We start from the raw sequence: 15,506 nt of genomic DNA on the forward strand, positions 1-15,506 counted from the left end.
TGCATTTAATCACAGGTAACCACAAAACTATGTTTTCATCTGTATAGCACAATTCCCTATACCAACTGCAGAAGTGCGGATTTGCCTGACATAGCTGCATGAATGCCAGAACAGAACAACCTTGGAGAAGCAATCCCAGCATGGATGCAGTCCAGTTCCCATGCTTTACAGAAGTTTAGTACCGTACTACTTTCATATTTGTAAAAACAGAGATCATATTTATTTCTTTCTCAATTTAAAAAGCATGTTATGCATACGTGTTGAACATTCAAGGTGCTCTGCCCATTCACAGCTGCTTCTCCTCCAGTAGTCTGTCTTTAGCTGAATGTGCACCCATAGAAAACTACCACTACCTTACTTAACTCTGTTCCTCTCTTTCAGCTCCCCTAGCAAGAAAATTATCTACCAAGAACACAGAGCAACTGTGAGGTGAGGAGAAGATGGTTTATTTAAATACTTACTTAGGGGAACAATACCTTAAGGAAGAATTAAGCCATCTAAATTGTAGATTATGCACATAAAATAAATCTGTAATACATCTACCCAATTTCTTTAATTGACTAAGTAACCAAAACACACAAATTTGTTGGACAACACATATTTTCCATAAAAATATAACTATCACTAATTCAGCTTTACAGCCCTTCTTGTTTCAAATGAATTCAACTTCTCCACTAATTTTCTATAGCAGCTTTGTGTCTAAGTGACTTTGATTTCAACAGAAGTACCCCATTTTCTCCTTCTGAATGCTGAAAAAACACAAGTTGGACTTTCCCCTTCCCCACTAAGTAAGGAGTTACAAACAAATGGCTCTGGGAAGTTAGTACATTTGTATAACATCCTCCTTAGTTATTGCTGGATTACAAATTATCCTTGCTTTATGGAAGAACAAATTACCTTTCCTCCAAAAATAAAGCAAGAGCATTTACCGAAAAATCCTCCTAAATCTATTCTAAATCTTTATAAACAATCTGGAAACCTGTATATTAATAAGATTATTCCATGATAGGTGTCTTTCTGGTTCCTGACAGACATGGATTTTTCTGCAATATTTTAAATTTATCATATCTATACTCTACACTTGCAATGCATTCAGGTGTGTTTATATATTGTTTTACGATTACAGTTATCGTCTTTGCTTTGTCACTACATCAGAACAGGCCTTTAGCCAGGACTACCCTCTTCCTTGATTGCCAAAAAGCCAGTATTTCACAATTTAATATAATCTTCTCAGTAAGCTTTCCACTATCACATGTCTAAATATGTTTGTCCAAACTACTGAACAGAAGATCCTCTGCACTGGAAAATTAACTCTTTCAAAAATGAAACATTAAACTCTGGGTCTATTCTCAGTTTGCCCTATGCATCACAACTTGCCACTCTGGCAACAAGTGGCTTCCAAATCCATTAAGTTTGTTTATCATAAGAGAATCCAGAATAATTTTTCTCCTTGTTGATAAATCCCGTATCTGAAATTGGTGATCTTTTACCACTGGCCATAGAGGACAAATAGTCTAGGCTCCCAACACCATTCTTCCACACATCTCAGAAACATGCTTAGACAGCAATGCTTCCATTTTTCTGGTTAAAGTAGGTTGTGAGAATAACATCTTTTGGATTTTGTTAGCTGACTCTCTGATTTATATGCATTTAAAGATACTTCTATTGTCACTTCTCCTTCTGTTACCCCCAATGAAATTTTTCCAAACATGATTTGCTAACATCATTATTTGATCTTCTAGTGAGCTCTCTAATGAAATGCTCACTTGTTTTCCTTGGTGACCACAAGTTACCTGTCCATTTCATCCATCTGTAGTCTCCATTTCTGAACCTGATTGTTCAAAAAGAAAAAAAAAAAAATCTGTTTTCTCAGACATACAATACTGAAGTGTTATTTCTGAACTAACCATATTCTTCTTCAGTACAACCACCAGGTTATGCACTAATAAATTCTTCGGTCCCAGCAGAAAGAAAAAGACTGATATTATGAACTGCTTCTCGGTGTTATTTGCTTGACCACTAAACAACTGATTTCACCATTGGCCATAGGAAAACAAAAGGAAGCACACATTCTCCCAGCTACCCTTAGCCAACTGCCCTAGAAAAAACACGTGACATTTCTCCATGCCTTCCCATGGGGAAGGGATTATCTATTGAACTCATACCACTGAGTCTGATCACTTTAGAGATAATTACTCTGGTTCTGGGAGAGCTAACCTGAAGCCTACTATTGAATTTCCAAGTATGTAAATGCTCAGGAAAGGAGGAGAACAGAGGAAGTTCTAAATGCCAATTCCTACCAGAGCTTCAGACAATGCATATGCACACCTGTCTGAAATGTAAAACTGGCATTTCCTTGTAGAACCTCCACACAGAGTAGAACAGACAACTGAAGACAAGCTCTTTCAGATATATCATTCTAGCTGTAAATGGTGTCAAACTCTACAGAACTCATTTTTTTCTGTAGTAGTTGTTAGTGTCACTGACTTGTTTGTTTATAAGTACTGAGTCCTAGCTCTTCACTGTTTACTTAAACTTTTATACCTACTGAAATACAGTGAGAATATACCACCACTCAATTTAAAGATAACTTCTCTCTCCTTTGCCAATATTCCTGCATTCACTTATTATTTTAAATTATGTAATCCAACTTGCCTTTCTCTTCATGAACATACAGCCACCAGTGAGTAGGTATTTTTTCTTTGTTTCTATAGTATGTAAAAGACACTACAAATTATTTTCAAACTCTTGCCAGCTATTTTTACACTCTACAATGTATTGATGATTTATAAGATGTAAAAAAATAATCTTTCAGAGATTCACTGCTAACCTCCATCTCTCTTCCCTTCTCTCTCAGCCAAAAGTAATTCTTTTAAACTCTTTTCTTGTCTTTGGGGTGGACAATTTTATTTTTTTAACTAATACAGACTTTCACAGTCAGTCCACAAAAAATTACTAGATTCAAAGGCTGACAGAGCTTGCAGACATCTTTTGGTCTTGGTAATTTTTGTATGTCACCTGAAAACAGAAACCCATAGCTTTAATTTCTACTTTTTTAATTATGTAGTTCCACTAAAAAAGTATGACTATCCAGTAACAGAATACTTTGTCTCAAAACTCAAAGATGTCCTAAGATCTGTACTAGTTACACAATCATAACTGTTTCAAAGTAATTAAAAAAATGATATTAAAAAACCCTCTGAAGTTGTATTTATCCTGTATTTGGTTAAACACAAGCATTCACAACTACAAGATTATCTATGTTACTGGTTCTTCCAAAACCTTTCACATCTCCATTCTCATGACACACCCTAGCTAACAAACACAAAAATAATTACTGTTCAAACACTTAAAATGATCAAGAGGTAAAGCAAAAACAAGGTCCAAACACTCTTATCAGCTGCAATACCATCCTTCTGGTGCAGAACAAATATTTCTTAACAGTGAACAGAAACAGGTTTGGTATAATTCCTCTCTGCTCTATAGGCATACTTTGAGAAGAGACAGAAGAGGAATTTTATAAGTAGAGAAACAGAATACAAGTATAGTTTTCAGATTTGAGAGTCACACATCTAAATTCACTAATTGCAAAACAAACAAACAAAAACTGGAAAAAAACTACCTTATGAGACCCGGTCTTTATACTTAATTCCATTAATGAGAAAAGATAGGATAGTGTAATTACCAAGACCTTCTTCCACAACTTCCCTCTTCCATTACTGCGTTCCTCTTCCAGAATTCCCAAATCCCTCTGTTTCAGCCTTACCCAGGTGGGACTACAAACTCCAGATATACCCTCTGGCTCCCAAAGCCCCATACCATCTGATACAGTACCAAAGCAGACACAAAATACTGTAGTTTCAGTGTTTTTAAGAAAGAAGTACTGGCTTAATCTCAAACACTGAACTGAATGTACTACCAGGGCAAACACTATTTGTGCCTTGTGCGTGTGACAATACACAAGAGAGTTTAAATACATATTAACTTATCACCTGCATGAGACTGGTGCAGCTACTCTGCTGTCCTGACAATAATTCCTCTCCTAGCAGAAAACACTTTCCATCACATCCCCCCTCCCCTTCCTTAGTTCTTGTCCACTGTCATCTCTTTTCCACTGGAGTCCTCTGAACTGTTAAAAAGCAAATAAATCAAGAGCTGTCAGACCCCGGATTTCATCCTGTACCCACTCAGTGTAATACTGGCCTACAACCAAAACTTCTATACATTAGATCATGATAATAATAATAATAATTGATATTAATAATGAAATAGTAGCAATCAGATTCAGAGTAACAGATGACAAGGAGGTTGAAAGAGAAAAGCTTTCCAGAAATGTAAGGAACAAAAAGGTGTGGACATCTGTAACTGGGAGCAAGAAAGAGCAAAAGACAGAAAAGAGTCTTTGACAGAATCAGCATAAAAACTGTTAGAAATATTCCACCTGCTACAGCAAAGGTAACTTGAACACACTGTAATTAACTTCTGACACAGCCTTGCTAATGGGACATCAATAACATACCTCTCAGGAACAGGTTAACACCTCAAGATAGAAAGTAGAGTACTAAATCCATTTTAAAATATCTGCTTTACAGCCCTCTGACAAGGTCTGTATACTTGATTCCCAAATGTTTAATAACATAGCAAAATCAAATTCTTCAAGTAGTTATAGCTAGAAGACTAATCTCATCAAAAACAGACATCAGCTTAATGTTAACATGAAAAAAATAGCTTCATAATTCAATCAATATGGCAAATTTGAAATGTGTTTATGATCATTTAAAGGAAACTAGACATCAAGAAAACCCACCATTACAGTTATACCCGGATTAATTTTTTAGACCTGTATGCATGAAGAAAATTAAATGTTAAGAGAGCAGAACAGTTATGACTTTGGAAAACAGTGACACAGCGATGAAACTACACTGAAGCTACATTAACAGAAAACAAACTTCTAAAAACCTTAGGAAATGTAAATTCAAGTCATACTAATTTAAAGTTATGTTGAAAAACAAAATTCCAGCAGGATATTTTTTTCTTCTATCAATTCAAACTTAGTCTTTTCTGTCATGTGCCTGTAATTATTTAGTGTCTTCTACTGAAAATGGTTAGAAAGAACGCATGCCAGAGATTAAGTAAAACATACCAACTATTTACATAAAATGCTTTGTCTAACATAATGTTTCCAAGTTAGGAATCCTAATCGCAGCAAAACACAATTTGATGCTAAAATCTGTACATTCTGTCTGCTTTGTTCAAAGAGGATAAAGAGGTCTTACACTATTAGCCTCTTACTAATGAAAAATTGTATTAAGTTTTGCAAGTCCTTTTTTTACATGCACATTAATTCAGTATCTTGTAGTGAATAGTTCAAATTAATGAACTTGTTACATACTAGCAAGGTCTTTCATTATTTCAAAGGCCAACAAGAAATAAATTAATATCCACAGAAGCTCCTTAACTCTGCATAAAAGGTAAAGATGGCATAAAATAAAATAAGATGTCCTAGACTGTTTTATGCATAATTGAAACAGAGAAAGAAATAAGTGGGTGGTATAGCAACTACAGAAGAGCACAAGAACTAGCTTCTACACTCATTACACAAAATATTTGGTTGTATATCATAATTCATGAAATAACAGAACTCAGCAGAAGCTTGAGTGGCTCTCCCTTTTACATTAATTTACAATAAATCAAGTAGTGACTTTGGCAACATAAAGCCAGGAACAATACTAAGAAAATAATAAGATCTTCTTAGTAACCAAGAGAATTTTTTAATACTAACTATCCATAGATTTCACAGCACTCCTTTCTTTGAAAAGACAGATCAACTAATAAAACCAGAATATTTCTAAACATAGTAAATTGAAGCACTACAAATATGCTTTCTTCTTTTTCTTTATCAAAGTATAAAATAACAATTTCAATTTCCTCTATTGTATGAATGTAAGCTGAATGGTTCTATTATCACATTAAAAAAGGTAATAATTTTGCAATACACCTGACTGTCACAGAATGACCAGTATTATCCATGAGAAACACAGTATCTGGTATACGTGTATATATATATATTTATTTATTATATATTATACAATTATTTTGTGATTAAATACACTATTAACCATACACAATTAATCACAATGTAACTAGAGCAACATGCCATCATTTTCAGTTTTTAATAGAGATGCTGAAGAAAAGCAATTCAGTGTATTATATGTGTATTTCACATGTGACACTGACTTCATGTTTGGGAAGAATTTCTCATTATTTGTAAAATTTTTCATAAGTCTGATTTTGGAAAAATTAAGGTTTTATATAAAAATGATTTCTCAGTTTCCAAACAGTTCAAGATTCTCGGTTTTAAAGCTACAAGTATTAAGGCTTTTAAATTATTTGTATGTCTGCTTGACCTTCCCACCAGAGAGGGTTTTTTGGCCTAGAATACTACCAATAAAACTTTGTGCAACAACTTTTTGCAAAATCTTCCATCTTATGGTAACAGAGCCTCAGGAAAAACAGCACAAAACAAAAAAAAAAAACTCAACTGAACGGAACAACATGAAATTGAAGAACATGGAGGTTACACTCAACTACAGAAAGGCGTAGTATATTTTAGCCCAAACACTTTCAGTGAAGGTCTGGCAGCCTTACTGCTAACACCATCACGGACAGAAGAAAAACATTTTAGCAAGGTATTTGCACTTACTATGAATGCAGATGTACCACCTGAAGCAGTGGCACTCAAAAATAATGCAGATGGCTCTGGGCCAGTAATACAATTCAGTCATTCTCAGCAGGACTAATTACCCCAAGCAAAGCATCATGCTAGCATGGCCATGTAATTTCTATTAATCAAATCAGTCCACTTACCCCTACCAAACAGTGCATTGTGCTACACAGACATATGCTATATTATGTTGGAGGACACTAGGTCTCACACAAGGCAGTAAATTGTAATGCATCTAAATCCCTAAGCAAAAGCACCATGAAAGCAACCTTTCCCTCCAGATTGATGCGTGTTGATTCTTATGAGAAACTGCACATAGCAATATTAATATCAACAAATCTGTCTGCTCTGTGTACTAGCAGTAAAGACCTCATTGACATGATAGTAACCAAGTCCTTCCTCACTTCAATTGCAGTCAACACAAGATCTGGCTTCGCAGTCGTACACTCTAAATTTTTGCTTGGAAGAGAAAAAAACATTAAGTTCATCACTGAAGAGAATATGGGAAGAAGGCAGCAGTGAAAAATAGCCACCATAGTATCTGTGGCAGGTGTTCAGACATCTTACCATTGCAAGTTTAGTAATATTTGTGTACAGACACATAACACATATTTAATGTTACTTCAAAAACTGCAGCAGTTAGAATGGCATAGTTTTTATACAATATTTAACCTGAAGGACAAATATTACAGTCAGCCAATCTGCAATCACTACAGAGTAAGTCTCTGTGTTTTAGTCAGGTAATTTATGCTGGTTTAATATTCAATTAATAAAACACACTGTGGAAACAATAGGTACAGGTAATTCCAACTTGCAATAGATATGGATAACTGGTATAAAACAAACAACTATGAACACTTACTACTAAAATGAGTTATTTAAGTTTTCAACAAATTAGAACTGTTGTTTCCTGAATACTAAATAGTAGTGCTTAGTATTTTGGTAAACACAAAATTATATTCATCATCATTCCCAAATATTAAAAATTTACAGGAGTAAATTAACATCTTTCTTAAAAACAGTTAGGTCACTGAGAAATGGATAGCTTGCCTTCTTTCCTGGCAAAGGAAGAAAAAAAAATAGATACATGACATTTATGTTCACATAGCCAGTACCACCCCTTCCTTTTCCTGCTCACTGCATTCTACTAGTGAATATTGACATAATATTTTTTGAGGGTCAATTTTTGCAGTGCTCCAGTAACAAGATGAACTGTGTGAAGTTAACTTACATGTCAATCACAACCAGAAGAGAAGTAATTGTGTCAGAGGGGTGAGCTGAAGGTCTCTGAGGAAATTTATCTACTATGTCATCTGAAGCAGTGGTAAGAGGAGGCTGAACTAAAAAGAAGGCATGCATTTTCCAGTCACACTGTCCTAATATTCCAGGAGGTATCTGGGCATAGTGGGAACTTGTGGGAAGCAAATTTTACATCAAGCACTCCAATTTAAAAGAAAAAAAACACCACCACCACCACCCCCCAAAAAAAAGCGCTTCCCTATCACACGTTTCCTATTAACAGAGTTGGGTGGAGGGGGCATCTCTGAGAGAAATAAAGGACTGGTAGCAGGTCAGCTTACTCAGTCTCCTTGCTTCAAGGCAAAACCACCTATATCTAAACTATTCCTGATACATGCTTTGTCTAAACTGCTTTTAAAAAAGCTTCAAAAACTGACTTCACAGCTCCCCTGAAATTACCATCACTGGCAGAAACCTTTCCTAACATTTTAGATAAAAATTTTCTTTGCTTTATTTCCGGCCCATTACTTACTGTTTCAATCACAGTGGATATGGAGAGCCATTTACTCCCTTCCCATCTGAAAAACTTTTATTTATCTGAAGAATGTTACTCTGCCTCTCAGACCCCTCTTCTCCAAACCAAAGAGCCACACACTATCAGTTCTTCCACCCACTGCCCGTTCTCAAGACCTTCAGCCATCATTACTGCTGTATTTAGGACTTTCTCCAATTAACCTACATCTTCTTTGAAAGAGGTGCCTCAAAAGGGACTTGATACTCCAGATGAAGCATGAACAAAAGATTTGTTTCAAGTGCCTTGCACACAACACCGTTCCTTGTAAAGATCAGCACAAATTTCATTGCCAACAATGTCACGCTGCTACAAAACAAATGAACAAGTGTCTTGCACTCAATTTGTGAGGAACTATCAAGCCTCTCTGCAGAACTGTTATCTATACAGTCATTTCTCCTCTTCCTGTTGTTAACCACAACTATTTATTGCTAGAACTTTGCACTTGTCTGGAAGAGAAATCAAATCAGTTCAGCTAAGACATATCTCCAATTTGCTAAGAATATTCTTCATTCTAATCCTGTTTCCCCACATACTTTCCATTATTCTCTGCTTGATTATTACTTGTAAATTTAATAAGGATATACCATATTACATCATTCAAAACATTAATGAAAACACTAGCCAGTTGCAGAACACATTTCAACAAAATCTGACTTGATATATTGCTGGGCAACAGTGAACAACTGATGATGACTTTTGGGGTACAGCTTTCTCAAAACTTCTGCATTCATTCCACAACATTTTAATCTGGATATTGCTGATCCTACCTGTGTGACATGGTGTCAAGAGCCCTATTTAAATCAAACTATAAGACAGTCATTGATCTCTCTAGTCCTATAACCTGTTATGCTGCCAACAAAGGAAATATGGTTGAACAGAATTCATTCTTGATAAATCTATGTGGCCTACTATTTCACAGCACTTTTATATTCTAAACTCCTACAAATAGTTTATTTGTTCTAGAGTTTCTTTGCTTAAGGAAGTAGCGTTAGTTTGAGTTGTCTAAATAAAATAGGAGCCAGTGAGCCCTGTTTTCGATAAATCAACATCTCCAGTCTTCTGGAATCTTATCTCTCTCCCCAGGAGTTCCCAAAGATAACCACTAAGAACAATGAGATTACTCTGAAAAGTAGTTGAGATACATTAGGATGAATACACATATTGTTTATATTTGTATGTATAAATACACATAAGTACACACACAAAGGACACACTCTCCTTTCTATGGAATAGATGCATGTTTTAACAGCAACAGAGAAAATGAAGGAAAAAAACAGACTTCTTAGGTTTAAAATATTTGAAAATATTTTGCTCTACTTAATGTCATAAGCATTTTCAAAGATGGGGAAAACACAGACCATGTGACATTACTACAACACATAACTATAAGAACAAAATGTAAAAAGAAACAGTGAATTTTCACAAAGAAATTTAATTCTCTCCCTCTATCAAGCATTATTTCATATTACGGTGTGACCCAAACTGGGTGATGAACTATAATACTATAGATAACTTCACAGTCTTTACAATGGTTGTCCCTTTCAGTGGGAACTCCAGGGTACTACATGTAGGTAGAATACTAGAAAAGCACACTTAAACAGAGAAATCTCAATACTAGATGAGACAAGGTCCCACCAATGCAATACCCATTAAGGCAGACAGACAAGAGGTCATTTCCCTCGTCCCATTTCCACTAATTTTGATTCGAACAGACCTATCAGCTATATATAAGCTTTTTCTTCTTTAAATGATATCATGACCCATCTTGTTTACCCTAGAAAGGTGTTAAGTCCAATTTTTTTCTGACATCCACAGGAGAATTTTTCAGGCCCAAGATCATTGTCACTTTTGTGCAGGTATCACTAGTTCTGGAGTGCACTTTAGAAGACAGGGCTACCATCACCTACATTGTGCCAGCTACAAAGAGGCCTTCCAGACATAGCCAAATAACTTGTTTCAAATTGTATTTTCACCCAGTATCATGCATACCCTAACATTTCAGTTTTATCCAACCAAGTTACATTTCTTTACAAGTATCATCAAAACTGAGCTTTATTTCTTTGAATTTCCCTTAAGTCTTCTATTCTCATGTTAAGCTTAAATAACTGCCACGTGTAAGCTTTCCCCCATCTTTGTAAAGAACACAATACATACGTGGGGTTTTCTCCATTTTAGGTAGACTTACGTAACTGAAGTTTTGCCTTTCCTCTAGAATTATTTAGCTTTAAAGTAAGGTCATAGTCCTACCTTCCCCCATCATCCCTTCTTGTTAGTTACATGAAAGGCAGTATTGTCCTGGAGCAACTTCCATATTGAAGACACACAACCTGTATTTCAATAGACCCCTTCCCATCCATTTTGTGGCTGCACAGCTTAGCCCCAGACTAACCCTGGGTTTACAAAAGAGCAAAATTATGGCTGCTGTGAGAGCCTGCCTACAAGTATTATATGCTCACACGGTCACTCAAGCAAATAAATTCACTTGCTGTGAAATAAATTATAATACAACCATACATAGAGACTACAAGTTTATTATAATTAAAATAAGTCTAGGCATTTATATGAATAATGATGACATCAGTTATAGGTATTTAACAAGCAAAATATATAAATCCTTTGTTGTCCAGAGCTAACTCTGTAACTCACAGCTGGAATTAACAACCTGTCCATAGTCAAGCCAGCCATTCACTGCACAACTAAGAATTTTTTCATCTTCATCTGATCAGTTACTGGTCACTGTTACAGACAGTAATTTCTGCATAATCACATAGAAGACAGCAGATTTTTTAATACCTACAGAACTCCTTCAGTGAAAGGGAACTCTATATAGTGTACCATTTTCTTGTCACATTCTATAGTTTAAACTTGCTTAGAAACATTTCTTTTTCACTTTATAAAATATTTGTATAAAAAATATCACCAAGAGTCATAGTCAGAGCATGTAATTCACTGCATTAGGCATCGTTTGACATCTGAATATGCACTTGTTTTACTTATCCATATGATGAATTGGGTTGTATAATATGAAGGATCATCATTAGAGAAGCAGCTAATAGCTTATTCAATGGACTATCACAGCTCTGTTTCTACTTTGTCAGAGAACCCAAAGAAGTGTATTCGGAGGTGGAAGAGTTGCAGAAGAAAGTTTGGGGTTTTACATATATATGTATATACATACACACATATATTAATCACATTTAATCTTTAAAAATTACATAGGGAATTTTTTCTTCTTACTGTGTCAAAGTGGGAAGTTAATTTCAAAGAACGTGAAAGTCCAACACAGAGGAATTGTAGATGTACCCTAGCTTTAAGTAGAGATCTCAGTGATTACCAAATCTCAGTATTAACAAGTGCTTTCAGAGTAAAGTTCCTAACATCATCTGCTGAAGCTGGAGATCTGCAGAATATTAGCAACTTAACAAAGAGTCCAATAAAAAAATCCTTCTCAGTAAAAGCTACTGTTTCTTGTAGTTCCTCTGACCGACCCATATTTCTAATTCCAAGATTTTATATTTTTATCATATCTTTTCCCATGACTGAAAAATAAACTTCAAGACACAACTAAGTAAAAAGCTATAAATTAACTGACATAGATTTGCTGAGGAAATATATGTTGAATACATATACCTAAATAGGCACACACACGTTTGTGTCCCCCAAACATACACAGAGTATAACAGTATGTAAAAATAAATGGCCAGTTATCCCAAGATTCTACCCAGAATAACCTATAAGCAGTAAAAGGTATATTATACCACAGAAAGTGCAAAGCTTTCACAGTAATATCACAGTGCTGCTGATTTCAACAGAGGAGAAATTATACTGCACCACACATACAACAGAAAGGTAACAAACAATAGGAAGAATTTTTCCCTGAATGACAGCTGAAAGGGATATTCAGAAATATCTGGCCAAAAACACAAATTAGTATTACTCTTGGCCATGACCCCCAATTCAAAAGCAAGCCTCCATGATGCAGAGCTCCCTATCCAATACCAGACTTTCACACCACTCATGTCTACCACCTAGCCAGAAGCACAGCACGGTGCTTCCCCAGCCATATCCCAAAATCCAGCCTCCCTGCAACACACCACCTTCCCACTGACTTCCACTGCAGTACTCTGAACCATGTCGACTCCAGCTACTGCGCACTTTCCTCCCCCCTGAGCAGAGCTACCCCGTACCCAGTAAGCCACTACCTCACCACACAAGACAGACAGTCCCACACCAGCCCCTCCTCAGTGGGGTGTTCCCATCCACTCAGGTGCTGGGCTTCATGGCCAGCTGGGAGGCAGTAAGAATTCAGACCAGCCAAGGCAGGAAGCAGAGGACAAAAAGAGCAGATAGTCAAAAGATGAGGGAGGGATGCAGATGGAGAGGTAAGCGAGAAGAAAGGAAGAGATACCAGGAAAAGAGAGGGAGAGAGAAATGACAGTAGACAAGGGATTTTGCCTGGATATAAACCATCCAGAATTAAGGATTAATTAAGGATTAAATTAAGGACCACAACAGTTGGTTCCCCTGCTATGGACTGTAGGATGAAACTCAAAAGGGCTTCCTAAGGGGACATGTTTCCCTTCATCTTTAACAATAATAATAATATAATAACCTCAAAAAACTGTGACACTTTAACAAATGAAAATGTAAACTCTTTTTTTAATTGGTGAAAGAAAAAGAGAGCAAGCAGAGTAATAAAAGGCATTTTTCTTTAAAAGAAAGAAATCCTAAAAACTACACAAGATAAATATCTCAGATTTTAGCATTAAATTGTAGTAATTATTTGAATAGGATCTAGCATTCAGATTAATCCCACAAGACTTGTAATTCAGGTAGTTAAAAGACAGTATTACTTTATATATACTGAAGATGTGAAGAGAGACCAAAAGGGAAAGAAAACAAAAAATTAGAAAAATTAGAAAATTATAAAAAATATTCTAGCTTAGAATGCTACAATTGATGCTTAAGTGCTTCAGTCAAACTGATATACTAAATAACTATACAAACTTTCCATTTGCAACACAGCATCTGCTAATTATAAGACTAAGTCATTGTCTAATAATTTTTTGATTACACAGTATAAAAAGAGCAGTAGTGACAAATATGCACAATAAACCTCAGGATGATACTGAATGTTTGATCGTTCAACCCTCCCACAACCTATTTTTGGAAGCAGAAATTGAATACCATTAAATCAAAGAAGAAACAGCTGGCAAGATACCATATACAACACCAATGACTGATCTCCAAGACTAATGGGATGCTCCTCACTGAACACTGCAGCACAGTGTGGAAGTACCCAAGCTAACTCAAGTACGGAAAACAATCTAGCAATGTAACGTGAGCTTCATGAGAACTATTTCATCTTTCTTCCTAGAAGCCAATAGAATACAGGGTAAATTAGTCGCTACTGCAGCAGGATGCCTACAGTCTCTGCATTAGGCTAGATATCTGTATATCATAACACATATGGCTTTCATAAAGGTCACAGGGCAAATAATTTTATTTTAGGACGTAAACTGTAATTCAAACTATGCCCTATTGTAGTGCAATGTCTTCCAAAAGCTAAATATGTATCTGCTGCCTCTGAAGGCATTTTATACAAACACAAACCAGTAAGAAATTAATTGCTTCACGAAAAAGTTATTGCCCAAAAGAACACAAGTCATTATCATAGAATTTTCATGTTGTTAAATACCTTTATCTAGAGAAGTCATATGAAAATTTGAAAGTAATAATAAGTTCTGTCCATACTATTTCTCATTTCAAATCAGAAAGAGACAGTAAGAACCACAGTAAAACATTTTGGGAGTTTCTTTAGTTTTTTAGTCAAACACTAGTGTGAGTCATATGAGTGCAAGCTAAAAATGCCTCTAGAAGTAACTATGAAGGACTCACCAAGTTCATTGAGACTCTGGGCAGCTTTTGTTATCTCTCTGCTTCCTCCTTGAAGTTGTCCTTGAAGTCTCTTACTTAGATACAAGATGCGTATTATCCTCCGCAGCAAGTCACAGGCAGCCTGCAGAGAAATCATAGCATTAGGGGATATTATCACTACATTATGACCACATAATATTAGGCCTCAAATATGGAAATATTTTAACCGAAAAAGGAAATACGAGTGTGAATAAAAACAAGGAACTTTAGAACGCTGAAATTCCTTTTTTCAGGATTTTTTAACATGGTTTTATGCAATATAGACCAAACTTTCTAAAGCTGGTAATTACATTCACATGGTTACTGAGATTATTACACTGTCATTTCCAGTTAAAAAAAAGGAAACTCAGAACCCTGTGACAGAGACATGTTCTATTTCTAACTAGAAGTGAGCTTTATTCTACATTGCACATCTCCCCTCAATATTCCTCCCCTCTGTAAGCTTTAGAAAAATTAAGAAGTTGGCCTTGCCAATCAAATATTCATCCAAAATAATCAAAATGGCAGCACTTACTTCAGAGGATAATAAAACTTAAAGGCTAAATTGCTATTACAGATACTGACTCTTATGTTAGGAATATATGTAAAAACTCATTTTCAGCAAAACTTTCATAAGGCCAGTCACTTTCATTCAGCCAACTGTTAGTTCACATTCTTTCATAGGTTTATTAAAATACATGGCATTCTTGGCTAAAAAATAAGATGGATGCATATGTAAATTTTCAGGAAGCATATTTGTGTATGTTTTTGTTACCAGCAATTTAGGAAAAAAGGCATTGCTGACATCTGAATCAAACATAATAGTTTCATAATTTTTTACTCAACTAAGATCTTGAAATAGGTCTTCTCCTTCTACACAGTAAATAATAGAGACAGAAACAGTAAGAGTTACATCAAGTGTAGAGTTCCTCTAGGGCTGGATTGGGTCAGTGAGGGCTAGGAGGTACATGCTATGAGAGCAGCAACATTCTGGAGTGGGTAACATCTAAACTAGAGTTCAGAAATGTGACTCAGGAGAGTAAAAAAGTATGT

General features: G+C 35.6%; 1 protein-coding gene across 3 annotated transcripts in view; it reads right to left on the reverse strand.

Moving 5' to 3' along the window:
• The window catches only part of COG5 (component of oligomeric golgi complex 5), a 214,829-nt gene that overhangs the window by 178,620 nt on the left and 20,703 nt on the right, over positions 1-15,506 (reverse strand). For all 3 annotated transcript variants that reach the window (XM_074869976.1, XM_074869975.1, XM_074869977.1), the window contains exon 6: positions 14,436-14,556. In XM_074869976.1, coding sequence (XP_074726077.1) covers positions 14,436-14,556 — 121 coding nt within the window. The remainder of the gene's footprint in view (positions 1-14,435; positions 14,557-15,506) is intronic.

Source organism: Strix uralensis, chromosome 5 (assembly GCF_047716275.1).
Source record: "Strix uralensis isolate ZFMK-TIS-50842 chromosome 5, bStrUra1, whole genome shotgun sequence".
Classification (NCBI taxonomy): domain Eukaryota; kingdom Metazoa; phylum Chordata; class Aves; order Strigiformes; family Strigidae; genus Strix; species Strix uralensis.